General features: G+C 40.3%; 1 protein-coding gene across 14 annotated transcripts in view; it reads left to right on the top strand.

Annotated features, from left to right (window-relative positions):
- Nucleotides 1–16,897, top strand: part of ST3GAL3 (ST3 beta-galactoside alpha-2,3-sialyltransferase 3) — a 177,852-nt gene that overhangs the window by 28,691 nt on the left and 132,264 nt on the right. For 5 of the 14 annotated variants that reach the window (XM_064665433.1, XM_064665438.1, XM_064665440.1 and 2 more), the window contains exons 3-4: nucleotides 10,589–10,636; nucleotides 12,423–12,578. The exons of 4 other annotated variants lie outside the window; for them this stretch is intronic. In XM_064665433.1, the coding sequence (XP_064521503.1) occupies nucleotides 10,589–10,636; nucleotides 12,423–12,578 (204 nt within the window). The remainder of the gene's footprint in view (nucleotides 1–10,588; nucleotides 10,637–12,422; nucleotides 12,579–16,897) is intronic. 5 more of the 14 variants (XM_064665439.1, XM_064665435.1, XM_064665444.1 and 2 more) reach the window with 3 other exon arrangements.

Here is a 16,897-nt window from a genome sequence, read left to right as displayed (position 1 = left end):
AACCAACAGCTTTAGGCCATTTGGAAACATAGAGTTTGCTTTCTCGGAGTGATCAGCAGGCCTTTGTGTTTTGTGAACTGCTGTCTCAGGCTTCTGCAATATTCTTCTTTTGTAGAATGCCCTGTTCATTGCTGTCTCCCTTCACTTAATCCTCTCCTCTCTTTCCCTATCATCTGTTCAGCTGTGCAGGCAATTTCACAGTCAAACTTGGGGCCAAAAAGTTGCCAACATTGATGACTTGTCACAAACCAGGAAGAGGCCATTTTCCATTTCTGAACTGATCTCAGACCTGCCAACATCAAGCTGTTGGGGTTTTTTTGCCAGTCAAATCAAGTTGTGTTAGATGAGGCAGCTGTTTTAGAATAAGGTTAATAAAATGACTGTTGCCTTTTATAAGGAGTTTTGCTAGTGGAGTAGTCCAAAATTTGTGAAACTCTAAAATTTGTGAATCCCAGTGAGCCTGTGAAATCCTGGCTGGGAGCACACTTCAGCAGGTGGCTGGAAATGCTAATAAGGAATGGAGTCTGTTGTGGAACGCTGTGGAAGTTTTGTCTTTCTGAGATTACAGTGGATTTTCTTTGTGGAATTGAATTAGAACGGGAGTTGCTCTTGGCATCTCTCAATTTCTGAAGTTTCAGCTTTTGGTGAAATAGAGTTGGCAGTTTCACAGGATCTTAATAAAAAAAAAAATTGTTTTGGTGATGCTGCCACTACTGGATGCTGGATTACTGTTTCTAAGCAAGCTGTTCCCCTGTCATGGTATTTTCATTGGAATAGTCAGTTGATGTGGGTTGTTTTTTTCTTTCTGTTTTTGGGGTGCTTTCTTTGTTCAGTTTTGTTTTCTAGAGGCATTTTTGTTTGCTTGTCGCAAACATGCAAGAGACTTTGTGGCTTTCCCAAACAGGGTCACCCAGTATGTTTGGATGCAGCGTAGTTCTCTGGTAATTTACTGCCTACTCCAGTTTTGCACACAAGCTTTGTGTCACTGCAAGCTTCAGGCTGATGGTCAAAGATCTTTTAAATACAATTTATCCTTGGACAGTAAATATTCTTGTAGCTGGGGGTGAGAGTGGCACCTTTTTTTTTGTCCTTTTGGTCCTTAGAGGAGTGGCAGCTTGGTTGTGCTTTTAGTTGCTGCTGACTTGGAAACTTCACTGTGAGTTATTTTTTTAAAGAAGGCTGGCTTGCTTTTGTACTTGTACTACTTTTTCAGTGAAGTGCTCAGCAGTTTAATTCCATCAATCCTAGACTGGAACCAATGCTGCTTCTTATTTAACCTTCTGGATGCCTTGGAATTATTTTAATTTTTTTTTTCTCACTGGCTTTTTTCTCTTCCAAGTGCTGATTTAAAGGGATTCATTGTATTTTTGTATGTGGTGTGATAGGAGGAACACTTTTCCTTTAGATTGTCTCCAGCTGTATTTGTCCAGGGGCTGGGTGGTGTGGTGATCAACTTCCACTCCTGCAGCTGCTATTTCAATAAGTTTTTCATTGTCCTACAATTTCTGCACATGGAAATGAGGCACTACTGACAGGATTTAGTCCATCTCTGGGTTATTTTTCTGATGTTTTTATGAAGCTTTTTTTAAAAATTCAAATCGAGCACTTCTGTAAAAGAAAATAATAGGAAATGAGCATCCCTATATGCATTGCTCAAAGTTACTGTGATTTTGGGGGGGGAGCTTTTTTGATGCTTTTTCCTCTTGAGTATGAGAGCTTTCATAGTCAGGCAGATACTCTGGGAACATCTTTATTTCCGATTTGCTTGTGTTGATGTTTGGCTTAGGACGTGAAGGCTTTTGTTGTAGACATAATACCCTTTGTGGGCCAGTTAGTGTGTCTGTAAGGTAAAGACAAGCTGAAGGCACAAAAGCTGCTCCTCAAACCATTCAGCTGGGGAAGAACTTGTGCTCAGTATCTCCCTATGTACGTCCACTACTTATGAAATCACATACTCTTCAGATTTTGGAATCAGTTGTGGCGATGCTGTTAAAAACTATACAAATTCCCCCAAACTTCCCCCCGGCCCCAAACTGCAAAAAAACGTGAGTGAAAAATGGATCCAACAGACTTTCTGTTCAGTATCACCTTTCATGATAATAAATGATCTAGGTCGTTGTAATGCAGAAGAAATTCAGACATGGCCATTTTCTAGAGAAGATGCCTACGAGGCACTTGTATTCAGAAGATGTTTTATGCTCATACACTTTTCTTGTACCTTCCTTCTTCCTGTCATTTGCTTGTGCTCTGGGCAGAGATGAGAGAGATGACAAGTATCCCTGTAAAGCTGTGCATGTGACCTTGCTGGCAGTTATTCTGGCAGCTGGGACAGATGTTGTGTGCTTTAAGGCTTTGGGAGGCTTTTGACCATTGGCTTAATATCGTAAGTTGTAGATCATTTTCAAACAAACTCAAGAATGTGAGCTTCCTGATGGGAAGTATTTGTATTTCTGCTTTTGAGAAAGGAGGGGTTCCTGAGCGCTGGCTCGGAAAAGCCAACACACAGAAAAAGGTTTTTCCATGTGAGGGAGGAAAAAATAGTTGAGTGGTTCCAGTAGGCGTAAAACCCAGACAAGGCTATTAAAATAGTTGTTGTCCTGATTGTCATTAATTGCCTGCAGATATCTTTATTTATGTAAAACAACGAATAATGTGCATCAGCCTTCCAGAGCTCTCTGATAGTTGTGTGTAAGTTTAAGACGCAGCTCTTAGACTGTGTTTTGTTAAGGTAAAATCCCATGTCCATATTTAATAAAAATGCAACAAGAGTAAAGCAATTTATTTCTAATTATGAATGCTTTAGATTTTATAGTATCCAAGCGAACAATATATATTTTGTTTGCAATATGAAAATACAGAATTAGTTTTCTTTGTGCTGTGTAATTCCCCAACTGCCAGTATCCATTTTCTTTCTTGCCACATGGATTGTTATCTTAGAAGAGAGAAATTCTACTGTTTTGTAATTTATTGTATGTTCCACTGTGGAATTTGGGACTAGACTGACTTCGTGCTACAATAATAGTTCAAACTAAAATATAGAGCTTGGCTTAGGAGATCACAACCTCCTTAAAATACTGGGATTACTGAAAGGATTTCTCTCCATCAGGGAAAGAACCTCTTGGATACCAGCTTTCTTGGTAGAGTTTGGCCTGGGTGTTTTTGTGACTTTATGGAGTTCTGTACCTTCTCCACAGCTGTGTTCCTCAAAGCCGTGTATATTTTGATTCAACACCTACAGCATCCTGATCTCCCCTTTTCCTTTGTATTTGGGAACTGTCCATCTCTCTTCTGGAAGGAGCAGTGGGAGAGGCTGATGTGTTGGCCATCCCCTGGAACAGGGAGCTGTGATGGACACAGAGGAGCTGCACATGTTGGATGCTCAGTGTGTTGGTCACATCACTGCGAAGTTATGTAGCAGATCCGAATAAATACTGATCTTATGAGTAAAACATACCAGCCCTTCTTGCTACCAAACAGTTATTTGGGCCCTGCTGAAGACAATAGCAATGTAATATCCTTCTGAAGCATTTGCCAGCTGGCGCAGGACACCACATCTTTTCATTCCATTCATTCATTGCAGAATAAATAAAATTGGCACGCTCAGACCGTTTTAAAAATACATCTGTTCAGAACGTGAGTGTTGTTCCTTCTGCAGTTCATTTGCCACTTCGCTACAAATGCCCTGATGAAAAAGGAGCAGTGCACAAAACAGCAAGTGTAAAGGTTGGTTAGGTTCCATGAAATTCATAAATATTCGTTAAAGAAATATTACGACATCTTTCAAGTTCTGTATCACTAAAAGAGCTGTATTTTCAATTAAATTACAGGAAATTGAGAGGTGATAGAGAATTACTTTCTGTTTACAATGTAACAAGGAGATCTCCACGCCACATTAAATTCCCCAGACAAGTGATAATACTTTGCTATATCTATTCTTGGCTCTCAAGCCTTTTATCCAAGGGTATTTGGAAAAAAGCAGATTGTTTATTTTTATAGATGAGAAACAATTTAATCAAAGGACTTGTTCAGAGCTGCAGGGGTTATAGCAAAACTGCCCCTACTGGCTGTGGTTTGGTTTGCCCATGAGTTTGCAGGGGCAAGCTCTGAACCAGCTGTGCCTGCCCTCCCCAGAGCAGAGGTTGTGCTGAGCCTCTGTGGGCTGTGTCAAGGTTCTTGGTGTGGAAGTTGGATGGCTCCAGGCTGAAGCACAAAAGGGACCTGATGTCTGGACAGAGTGGAGGGCCAAGGAGTTCAAGTTCAGATCTAATCTTGGCTATGAAGTCAGCTATCAATAAAAGAGTTGTGTTGGGTCAGCCACGGAAACAGAGAGAGAACCTACTGGCCTTCTTTAGTGCTGTGTGCTTTATAGTGGTATTTAAAGAGATACTGGCCAGAGCAACAATGCAGAAGAAACTTTTCACTTTGTACAGTGCATAAGTGAATTAATATTTAGATAAGAATGAAATTTTTCCATTCCTAGGATATTTCACAGTGATGCATGTTCCCAAATGAGGGTGAATCTTCCCTCACAGGTACGTTATCTGAAACAAGCACCAGCCTGTTCCCACACCTCTGTACTGAAACAAGTATAGCCAGGTGGCACACAGAACAGGAATTCAAATTTAGTGCAGCCTTGTTTTAAGACAATTTATTAAATCCAGGGTTTATTGGAAACGTTCTTTTCTTTACAATAAGATGTTTCCTGTTGCTGAAGATGTGTCTTGTTGTCGAGTGACTTTTTCCTTCCCATAAAGGGACTAAGTTTGAACTTTGAACCTGGATCTCCTATCAGTTGCAGACAGCACTGGACTGAAACTCTGCATATGTCTTGCTTGCCAAAACTTGCAGTCCCTTTATTTGCTGCTATTCTCTGTCACATCTGTGATTAGGAAGCGTGCCTGTGCTTCATGTGTGTCATCATCTATTTCTTATCTTAGATATTGAAAATGTTAGAATTACACTGCTCAAACTGAGTAAATTGCTTAGCCCTTCCCTAAATACATCTTCAGCAAATAAAACAGTGCATTGGGAAGTGAAGATTGCCCTGTCAAGTAGTTTATAAGTGCAGGCAGTTGTCGTGTTTTACTAAATCTGAGAAAGGAGGTTCATGCTTTAGGTATCTGAGATCTCTGTGAAACAGAATTGAAATTATTCAGTTCTGTTCAATTCCTTGGGTATAAGAATTATCCAGAATGTTACATTGTCATGATAAGAATGGGTCTTAGTCAAAATATTTTTTCTTTGGGGCAAGAGATGTTCTAAGGCAGATCTTCTTGCCAAATGAATCCTAACAGTAGCATGTTTTTTAAGAGTGGCACTACTCTTGTGAGCTTCATTTCCTGACTAGATAAAACATAAAAATAATTTTTCTTATTATTGATTTCTGTGTCAGCAAGTTACGAAGAGTTTTATGCATTAAGTGTTTCTTCTCTGGTATGTGTCATGTTCTAGAATATTGATCTGAAATAGAAAATAAATTTTGATGGCTATTGGGGTGTTTGATCCTGTCCTTTTCAGTACTCAGCAGAAAAAAGGAGACAGCTGAATGACAGTCTTTGAATTCTGCAGTAAAAATAAAGCACCTATTTTTTTTCTTTTCATTCTGACTCTGAATCAAAGTTTTATTTGTTAATGGTGCTGCAGTTGCCATCCCCATTCCATCTGATGGAGCTCTGCAGGATATCTGGTCTCTGATCAAGCTCTGGAGGTAGAAATTACATTAAATGTTATTAAATACAGGTTGCAGTTCTGTAGGAGTCCGTAGGAGTATCTGGAGAGCGGGGGTGTGGAATGAGCAACTTCCATGGATTATGCATGGAAAGCAGCGCAGACCTCAGAGCTTGAGCGTCTGAATGAGGATGTGCCAAATTACAGCCTTATGTTGGGATGGATTCTCATATTCCCTGTTTGGCTTGGCCTGTGGAGTGTATTGCTGTAATGGTATGTGGTATTGAGGCTGTGTTAAGCCTTTATTATTAAACTCTTATAACTCCTATGGGACTGATGGTTTGTGGTTTCTCAGGACCACTTCCAAAGCAGCACACAATCGTGTTATTTTTTTTTTCCTGGGGAAGTTACTTTATTGCTGAAGTCTGGTTTTGCTTGCCTTTTTTTTTTTTTTTTAAGGAAAAAAAAAAGGATGAAAGAAGTTATTGGTTCAGCTTCTTTGGTTTCCAATAGGATAAGACAAATATCTACAAATCCTTGCAGGGGGAATCTGTAAAAAGCAATAAAAGGTTAGTGGCTTCTCAGAGGGACTTACTATAAAAGTCTTAACTGAAATTCTGAAACAGCACTTGGGTAAACATACAGTTTATATACAGTTCTTGTTTAAATGTGGATTATATTTGCTGTTCTCATTCTGTGTTGCCACTGTTTGTTTTCAGTTTGTATACTGCATTTTCATCAACGATGAAATCAAAATAAGGACAGTATTTGTATTGGAAGTGGGTCTGTGTATTTGCTTTTACATGATTTTAGGAACTTAACACAATTGAATTTAAGAGCTGTTTCCACACGTGTCTCTGGTGCAGTACCCCTATGTAAAATGTTTATCCTGTGCTGTGCATCTTTCCCTCCTGGAGTAAGAAACAGTTTGATGGTCAGGATCATCACTCATTTATGAAGACCCAAATCTTAATTTATTTTTCTGTTTGGAAACCAGAGTAGTGGAAAAGATTTGGCAATCAGTAAGGAGTAGCAGTTAAATAGCTGTTTGGTGGCCAGAAATGCTTAGAGCTCAGGTGCACAATATATGCAGCAAGATGAGTAATTTAATTTGCCTGTCTTGGGAATGGGGGAGTGTGGTGCAGAGTTAACTGGGCCCTGAGAAAGCTCATGGTTAACAAAACAAACAGGAGGAAGGACCTAAAATGGGGGACACTGGAGTGAAAAGTGGGGGGGGGGGTGTGTCAGGAGATAAGGGGTCAGCAACACTTGAAGTGCATCCCTTGCCTTGGAATATAATCAGTTCGCATACCTAGATGACTTAGCTGGGCTGTGGTGTAACTGCAGAAGCAAATGTAGTCACCTCAGATTTGCAGGTTGGGGGTTTTTTTTGACTTCAGGACAGAAATCTGAAAATCTGGTTGTGTTCCTTCAAAGGCACATTCAGCTCTGTGTCCAGCATGGAGCATTGTTGGAACTGAGTTTAAATTTGTTCCCAGAACAGCATTGGGTCTCTGCACAGTCTGTGTTGGAGCTCCTGGTTCCTGGATGAAATGGGACCCTTGTGTTTGTTCCAGAGCAGTCAAGCTGCTCTGTAAGCAGGGACTTGGGCAACACTCCTCCACACTCCAAGGGGGCTGTGATGCAGTGCATTTGGGTCGCCCTGCACAGCACTGGGTTTGGGGGATGATGGAGCAGATTCATGTGTTGGTCTGATTTGTGATGCTCTGTCTGGATTGTGGGAGGTGAGGAGAAGTGACCCAGAGCATAGGTCCCAATGCAGCTTTAACCCAAAGTTGACACAAAGTGACCCAAAGCAACTTTGCAGTCTGGCTCGTGAGGTCTCAGCCATCATTATTCCTGGCACTGAGACCCTTCTAAATAAGTGAGTGTTTATGCTGTCTTCACTTCTGATGGATTGAATAAGATCCAGATTTACATTTGTACTGTGCTGTATCTTGGGGTTTCCTTATTTTCTTTTTAGAACTGCTGTAGTCACTGGAATAAAGATTGTAGTTAACATGAAAACAAGGTGTAAAAGGCTGGCACTGTGGTGTGTGCAGCCTGAAGCTGTACATATGGGCAAGTCACTGTGTGCCATATTCCATGATTTGGGCATAAAGGCTGCCCTTCAGTTAGAGCAGGATAAAAAACATCTAAGCTGCTTTGTGGAAGTAGGTAGCTGAGAGGTTGGGGACTGCTCCTTCAGACGTGAACACCTCTTGGCACCTAAACCAAGGGCCTGTGTAAGTGGGTATGTTTTGCGTTGTGCCTTAATAAGTTTTGAAAGATAAAGCCTTTGAGGATTGCCTTTGAAAGGTAGAGCAGACTCAGGGGCTTGGGGAAAGGCACTGGGCACAGACTGAGCAGCCACTTTGTCTCAGCAAAAAGAAGTCTAGAAAGTCTGGAGGATTTTGAACTGATGACTGGAAGATATTTGAAGCTAGAAGCAAAGAAACATTTCTTCTTATGTTTGTGAAAGCAGGACTTGGTGTATTTGCAATAAATCTGGCTTGCCTCAAAGAAGAGCTTATTTCCATCAAATTCTGACAGAAATAACCTGTTGTTCTGAATTTGGCTGAATGTGAATAGCTGTCTGGGTAGAAGAAAGGTGACACATGATTATCTTCTCAGCTTTTTTCAAGTTTATAGTATCTTCCCTTTTGAAGTGCTAGTGCCAGAAATAAACACAGTGTTTTAATAAAGATCTATGGTTTGTGCAATTACTTGTGCAGGTCGAGGGGGAGTTGACTCTAATAGAGGTTATTCACAGTGAATTTGATGTGGAAACTGTGAAACTAGTAGTTGCGTGGAGGACTGGCTTGGAAAAGGGAGCTTACTTTGCTTGTAAATTAATTTTTTTATGTGAGGAAGATAACATTCTTAGTTAAAGGAATGAAATATTGTACTATTTTTGTGGGCTGCAATAATGGTATTAATTTGGTTCTTGCAGTGCTTTTCAACCATTCTTAGATAAGTCCTAATATTTCATGTGCAGTGTTTGAATGCAAAAGATACTGTAGGAAAATTAACAACATTTAAATTTGGCATTAACTACAAAGCAATACTTCATGATGATAAAAATCTCAACAGTTTTTTAAAAGTAGAACCCCACAGAGATACTTTAGAATTGATGGCAGATGAAGTTAATGCAGTTAAAATGAATTAAACTCCTTGCTATTTAGAATAATATAATGATGTCTGAATTTTATTCCCAAAAGAGGAAATACAGTTGTTAAGTCCAGATGGATTTTTGTTTTTACTGGAGTAAGTTTTGAGACTAGTGATATCTTCTTTTTTTAATGTTACTTGCATACCGTTGGACTCGAGACAGCATAGACCTTCTTTTTTTAAATTGTTTTAAACCCAGTTAACAGTCTTACTGTGTTTATTTTGAAAATTAGCACTTTCATATTGAATTTTTAAGAGTTGGAAAATAAGCACGAGGGTGATGTGCAGTGTAGAGAAGCCAAGGGCTCGGTCCTGTGTCAGGGTATTGTCAGCTGTTACACAGGAACTGTCACTGTGATTGTCGCCTGCCCAAATTTGGGGTGATGCAGCAGGAGCTTAAACTCTTTGCAGCAGGCTAAGTCTGCTTGGGCTTTTTGCCTTGCACTGAGGGCTTGCACCTTGGCAGCGTTTGTGGTGCTGCAAATGATGTGTGATCAGCTGAGCACATCTGAAACCTAAGTTGCAAAGAGAAACGTTCAAGGATTCAATCTGTTAATTTAGCCGAAGCTGAAAGGCAGTTCTGCTGTTGCTATGTCATTATAAAGCTTCTCTTTCCATCAAATTATTGATCCTGTCGTGGTGGTTTGTTCTTTTTTGTGTTTTACTCATTCAAAAGTTGTCTCTTAAGTTCTGGACCCAATTCTGCTCCACTGGTAGTGGAGTAGAATTTGGTAGGCTTGCTCCTTCAGTTAGGATTGGCATGAAAATAGATGGCAAACCATGAGGCTTACTACCAAAGTAAGTGTTAGCTTGTCTCAAGTAAGCATAAAGCTGAGGAAAAACCCACTGTTGAGCATAATACCATATTGCAGCTCCACTTGGAACAGAACATCAAATTATTACCAATAATTTTGCAAAGAGATTCCAGGCTGGAAGGGTGGTATACGAGGAAAATGAGTGACTGCTGTAGGGGTTTGGATCATGAGGTGAGCTAAGTGCAAGCAGGCAGTAAGGTATTCTGTGTGGCCAAATGTTGTTGCATATATAAAAACTAGGAACTTTAAACCACAATTGACAAAAAGGGTGCCCTATCATATAAAACAGTGACAAAAAGTATTGGATGTTAGCTGGTGAGCAAGAGTTGTCACTGCAGTCATGGATAAAGAACTGCTGTGATCCCCAGATGGGGATAAAAGGGTATCAAGTAGAGAGGTTATATTTTCTTCATGCTTGGCACATGTGCTGCATAAAGGAAAAATGTGAAGGTTACTGATGAACTGAAATGCATTGAGTTGGGGAACCACTAGTGTGAGTAAAGATGTGGGAATCATGGTGAAAAGTGCAAAGGTCTTGTCTTAGCAAACAGTGTCAGGGAAGAATTGATCATAACAGGCAAGGCCCCTAAGTGGGGACAAAACATTGGTAATACATTTGATAAGAAAAAACTCTCTAGTCCATCAGTCAAAGCATGTTATGATTCAGTTTTGGTAAGGTCAACCAAGCTTATTAGTTATAAAATGAAATTATTTTCAATGAATTGTAGCTACTCCACTGGGTAATGACACTGCATACTCCATTGTTCTGCCTTTGCTAGATTCCTCTTGTATTGTCTGGTTGGTGAAGTTGTTCTGCTTCCTGGCAGAAGGGAGCATGAGGCATTACTTAAGGAAAATAACAAAAAAAAAATGTTACAGCAGGAAATGGTGCTGAAAAAAAAAGGGGAAAATGAACTTGTACTCTTGTGTTACAGATTCAGTGGTTCTTTCCTTTGACTCCGTTGGACATACAATAGGCTCAGGTACAATGTTGTGTTCTTCTCTATCTCCCACCTCATGACAAGGCTTCTACTTAACTGGACATGGTAGCCATGTTGGGAGGCAGGCCACTGAGTCAGTTTTGTGGGAATCAACCATCTAGCCAAAGTGGGTAAATAGGTCCTTTCCTCAGTGTAGTGGAAGTATTCAGTTGTAGTGAGACACGAGGATTAACGTGATTAACGTGCAGGACTCCGTCCGTTCCCCAGTGAGGCAGGTGACCTGGACACGTTACATCGTTGGTGATGCACTTTGTGCTTCTCTTCTCATGTCTAAGGCATTAAGATGATGTCACCCACCAGCTGAAGAAAAACTGTCCCATGCTACAAGGAGAGTTTCTTCTCAGCTAAACAAACATTCGAGTTATTTGGGGAAAGACATCAGGAATGCTTCCAGGAACGAGAAGGTGAAAGAGTCGTAACTAAAAAAAAAAAAAAATAGGGCAAGAAACTCCTTTTTTTTTTGGGTGGAGATTGACCAGCATTTTCAAACCCCAGGGCAAATCCTTCCCAATCTAATTTCCTTTGGAACCTGAGCCTGACCTTCAGTTAAAGTGAACCAGAAATCAGAAATTCTTTTGTGTTGGGGCCACTTCATTAAATCAGTAACTGTCCATTGGGCTGTGTGTAATGCACAAGCTGCAGCCAAGGCACACCACAGTGAGCATGATACTTAATGAAATTCAGTTTACAGCGTATGTATAATGATATATGAAGGGCAAGGGAAAGCCTAAGAATTGCTCTTTTAATGTAAAAACCCCTAAACACTTAAAAGATGGGGGTATTTACCGTCTTGCAGAAAAGACAAAACCTTCCCTTGGTTAATTTTTTATTATATCTTGCTTGCCAGCCTTTCCTCCTAGATTGATAGGGGAAACATGCTGCCTTCCAACATAGCACCTGTCTTCTGCCTGCACAGTTTGAAAGAGAGCCTGCTGCCTGACACTAACAGCAAAGCTTGAACACATTTCTGATTTACTAACCCCAGAGCTAGTGGAAGTAACTTTGTTTTAAAACACCCCAAATGTTTTCTACTCTCCCCGTATCTTCTTTAAAACCTATATCTGGAAATAGATCTATTCTGGGTGCATGGTCTGATGTGGGAGTATCTCTAGAGTGCCAAGTGGATATGTTGTGTTTATGGCAGGAAGACACCCTCTATTAATTCTCTTTTACTAATTAATACGTTATAACTGAAGCGTGTTGTTGCCTGCCTCCTTCTGTTTTGGGTGATGGTTTCTTTGGTCTGAAAAAGTAGGGAGGAAGTTGCGTAGGTGTGAGGTACAAAATCTGTGAGTAAAATTCAGGGAAGGATATCTATGGAGTTAACCATAAATGCTGTGTTATGATACTACCAATAGGAAAGTAAATTTAGTTATGAAAAATAGTTCAACTGCTCTGTATCTTTTGGATTTCTGTTAATATGGAGGGTGGGAGATAAGCCATTGGACTATCTTGGTGTGTTTTAAAAGCACTGATCTTTGTTCTGCTTGCATTTTGCAACTCAAGCTTGGATTGGTTAGGATTTAAGACAGTAAGACATGATCTTTTGCAAACCCTTTGCAACAAGACTGAATTTAGTCATTGAAGGAATATGAAGAAAACTCATATATTTGAGAAGGGAGGCTCAGAAATTTCCAGGAGAGCTGTATGTTTATTGCTTTCATGTTTAGTACTTCGCATTCTCTGTGCTGCAAACTTCACTTTGCTCTGAACTGATATGTGTTAATAAGATGTCAAGATGTGTGATGTCTGTCCAACTGAGGGATAGCTTTCCTTGTTGAACAGGAAGGAGAGAGAGAAAAACTGTGGCTATTGTGCTTCCGCTGTCCAGCCCATCTCACCTTGCTGCAGACCCAGGAAAAGACAGAACCCAGAAAGAACCCACAGAAACAATGGCAGCTCCAGGCCCAGCCATTCCCAGTAGGTGATGTTTCAGGTTGGGGTAAGAAGGGACTAAGATTGCATACTTTGAAACATAAAATTACATATACCTTTTTCTTTATTAGTCAAAATTAAGCAGCTGAGAATAATAGTCTCCCTGTTAAGACTTCATGCTGCTTAAAACTGGTACTCATTGACTTATATTTGCATATTAAACAGCTTCTTAGAATTGCTCTTTGGTACTTGCTAATCATGCCATGTGAAGGGCAATGTTTTGTTGCAGCTTCTGTATCTTATTTGAATTGACTGTTTGTCCTTGTCTTGGCTTTCCCCTTAACTTTGTCCCACATGCAAATCTCAGTTTTCAGGGATGCTGAAAATCTGTCCTTATGCAACTCAGATTAATGACACTCTCTGGGTTGTTCTGCATAAACTTTCTGAACCGAGTGCTCAGAAATTCATTTGGCTACGGAGTCTTAATGTCCTGCTTCATAGGAGGTGATTAGAGTAGAGGACGTGCGAGCCAAATGTGCTTGGAGTGAGGCTGAACCGTGAGGTTCATGCCGTGGTCCAGCCTTCACAAGTCCAGATGTTTTTGTGATTCTCTTCACGGCTGTCCGTTCCCTTGAAAGATAAAGTTTGAGCAGCAGAGATAAGTGTTTCTTGTGATGTCTAGGCCAGTGTTTCAGCTGATAGCAGAAAGGAGGGTGTCGTGCTCTGAACTTGGGAAAACATTAATCAGGACACATGGTGTTTGAGGAGACCTAGATTTCATTCACTTGCCATAGACAGCTAGTGCTACTTTTATTTTTTCTTCCCTCTCTCGTTGCTTTGTTTTATTTTGTTGCTACCAAATCAAACTTTGGACATTGAAAGTCAGATTTATATCCCTGCTATTTTTGTTCAAGACTTTTTTCCTACCTCCTGTTTCTGAGAGCAAGTTAAATTTTTCTTCTCTAAGCCTCATAGGGTAGGAGTACATTGAATGTGCAACTTTCCCATATGCTACTGTGCTTGCTGGAAATACTGACGTTCTGAATACCTTACAGCTGTAGGCTTATGGTGTTGTTAGACATGTTTGATTGCAGTACTGACCACTGGTTCAAAGCAGATGTTCTCACTGCAGGCTTAAAAGATGCTAGTTCTAACATCACAAGCTGCCAAGTGTGATCTAGGTCTTGTTCAAATTGTTCAAATATATTAACTTTTCTGTTGTTATTGCTTTTTTTCTATCCAATTTAATTATTAACCCTTATCGAAAGTTTGATTCGATTTATGCAAGGAAGATAGATCTTTACACTTTGGTTTAGAGTAGCATGTCTGCTGCAGCTCATGTGCTTGTAAAAGCCCACGTTTCCAGATGCTGAGTTCACAATGATGGTGGAGTAATCATCTGAGAATTTAAATCTGTGCTTATTTAGGAGTTTGCTGCTAGTGTTTGCTTATGTCAAAGTCCTTAACTATTTTAGGAGAATCTGTGAGAACTATGAAGGAAACTTTCTCTGTTTTGTTCAGCTGCTGAAGATGCTCAGATAACCATTTTGTGAAGGATGAGGATAACCCTGTGTCTGTCCTCCCGAGTACAGCTCCAGAGTGAATTTGGTGACTGCTTGCCTACATTTTGGATGGAGAGTGGTATGGATGGAGGCCAGGAATAGAAATACAGCTGAAACCACGAGGTATCAAATTGGTAGAATAGTAATAGATTACTAGTACAAGAGAAAAAACGTTGGTGACTTGCAGAAGATTCCTCACTGTTCATTTGCTTTCTCAGTGTGACTCTGACAGTACAGATGGCTACAATTTCAAACTCTGATATTTCCCAGATTTCCAGGTTAGTGGAAATTAATTTAGATGTTGTGTTAATTAGTAGGAGTTGTGAGGTCAGTGTTCTTGGTTTGAGAAAAGCAACTTAAATTTGAGTTTGGAGCTGATGTGGCTCTAATGTGTTGGGTTTTTTTTCCCCCTAAATTGTGTTTCTAACTGTCTTAAGGCTATGTGGTAATGATGGGAAAGGAGAGATGAACTTACTCTGCTGCATTTTTCTGCATTCCTGTAAAGCAGAAAATAAATGGGAAATATTACATATTTTCTCTGCTGGTTTTAGTGACTCTATTCTGCAAAAATCCTTTTCCCCTTTCATTTTTGATTAATGAAGTTCTGCTTCATTCTTTATTTCTTTGAGCTGTAGACTGTGGGAGCTGCTTGAATCTTTGCCAGTGACTGTCATGAAGCAGTTGCACAGTCCTTATGTGGCTTTGCCAGCATGTTCAGTATCATCTGTCTTCTTATTAGTGCTGTGTTCCACCAATTGAAAATACAGCTGTGAATGAGTTGAGGTGCAAACGCCAAGAAGCAGCTTTAAGAATACGTCAAATTAAAAGTATTTCAATGCGATTTTTCTCTCTCCTGTGGTGGCATCTTCTCTGCATCAAGTCAGTACAACCTGTAAGTCACTAAAAGCCAGTATGGGTTATTGCTTTGTTAATATTGTTCTTGACTTTTATTAGGTAATACGATACAATTTATGGAATAAAGAGTATGTTGGAAGACTCAGTAGGGCAGCATTAACTCCATGGGCCAAGTGGATTCATGGTAGTAAATGAAACTAATGCTTAGCAAAGGTTGCAGTCTGGCTTGAAACAGATGACTCTCTGGGAAAAGCAAAAGGGCATATGCAGTTCATAGGAGGAAATGTTTCATCTTCCTGTTGGAATCTTTCCGAAATTCAGCTTAAAGCAGTCAGTTGCTTTGCTACCTTTGGAGGTCACTACAGTTTTATTAGGAAAACCAGTTGTAAGGAGATATGTACTCCATGTTAAGGTAACCAGAGCCTTTTAAAATGTAATATCCCAGAATGACCTCTTCTTTGGTTTACTGTACCTATGTTGGGGGTAAGACAAGCAGGCAGAAGACCTTCCTGATGGATGACCCATCCAGCACTACCAGCAAGTGACTGCTTACTTGTTCTTTCTGTTCCTGGGGGATGAACAGTGTAGTTGCAGTGTCTAATGGAGGAGACCCCTCTGGTGTGTTGCTTTCCTCAGGCTGTAAAAGCTGGGTCAGGTGACTTTGGAGGCCCCAATCAGGAATTACAGGGGGAAAAAACCAAACCAAACCACCCTGAAGGTGTAGAGGTAGAAATTACTTCCTTTTGCTGCTAAATCAGAAACATTTAGATGTCACCAGGGCATGCAGGGCTTTGTGACTGAAGACACATTTCTTCCCATCCCGCTTTGAACTCACAGGTTTGTGTTTCAGTTGTGCTGATAGTGCTTGGTGTATCGATTTCCACTAAATATGGCTGTTTTCAGCAGGTGCAGTACTTGGAAAATGAATATTGAGCTTGGTGCAGCAGGATTGACGTCTTTAGACAGTTTGCAGAGTCTGTGAATATAGAGAATAGATGTGAAGTTTCAGGTTTTGCTGAAAGAGTAGTTTAGCAAGCCCTTTTGCTCCCCAGGAAAGAAAAAAAAAAAAAAAGGAAGCCTAAGTGAAGCTACATTAAAGTTTTTGAAGAATTAATTTTTTTTCACACATGGTAGAAATGTCAAATGTGGAGATGGTTCTACACAGACGTAGATTGGTGAGGTACACTTCTGTTGCTGGGCAGCAAGGGCCAAGCACTGAGCTTTACAGGTATCAGTTCTGCTGCTTTTGTGTATTTTTATGGAGCAGGGAAAGGCACGAAGGACTGGGCTTTTTCTTGCCCATTTTCTTGGTGTTCTCCTTGATGTCACTTGGACAAACCTGGGGAAAAAGGTTGTGAAGTGTGTATGCAAAAGATTAAATGGGGGTGAGAAGGAAACTGGAACACAGACATGCATACAGTCTGTGCAGGACTGTGTTGAGGAGCCCAGGTGGCCTCAGCTTTGCTACTTATGAACTTGGCTTTGCACTCTTTTTTTTACTCCCCAGTTATTTAAGTAGCCTCAGAAGATAATGCTTCCATCAGTAAATTCCATCACTGACGGGGTTAAAGTGAAAATCCTTAGGAAAGGATGCAACATTAAGTCTTTGTTTATCCAGTACTGTGATTGTTCCTCAGTAATCTCGAGTGGTATTTTTTTAACCCTGGAATAAAAGGTTTCTTTTGTCCTTTTCAGTTGATCCATTTAACATGAACTTTTTTTCATTAATTCTTTCTTGTCTCTTGAGTTCTGGCAGAGTTGCTTTACATCAGCTGAACTTTTGTAACTGTCCATATGTGTTTTCTCAGACCAAGGTGAATGTGATGCGTTTGACCTTTTTTCATTGCAGAGTAAATAATTTTACCTGTGACCTTTGCCACAGATGTGGACAGTGGCCAAGGCTCAGTCCAGTTGGAGCCTCAGTTCTGCAGAGACCAAACTGCACTGGACA

Source organism: Pseudopipra pipra, chromosome 9 (assembly GCF_036250125.1).
Source record: "Pseudopipra pipra isolate bDixPip1 chromosome 9, bDixPip1.hap1, whole genome shotgun sequence".
Classification (NCBI taxonomy): Eukaryota; Metazoa; Chordata; class Aves; order Passeriformes; family Pipridae; genus Pseudopipra; species Pseudopipra pipra.
This window is presented reverse-complemented; position numbering and strand designations above follow the sequence as displayed.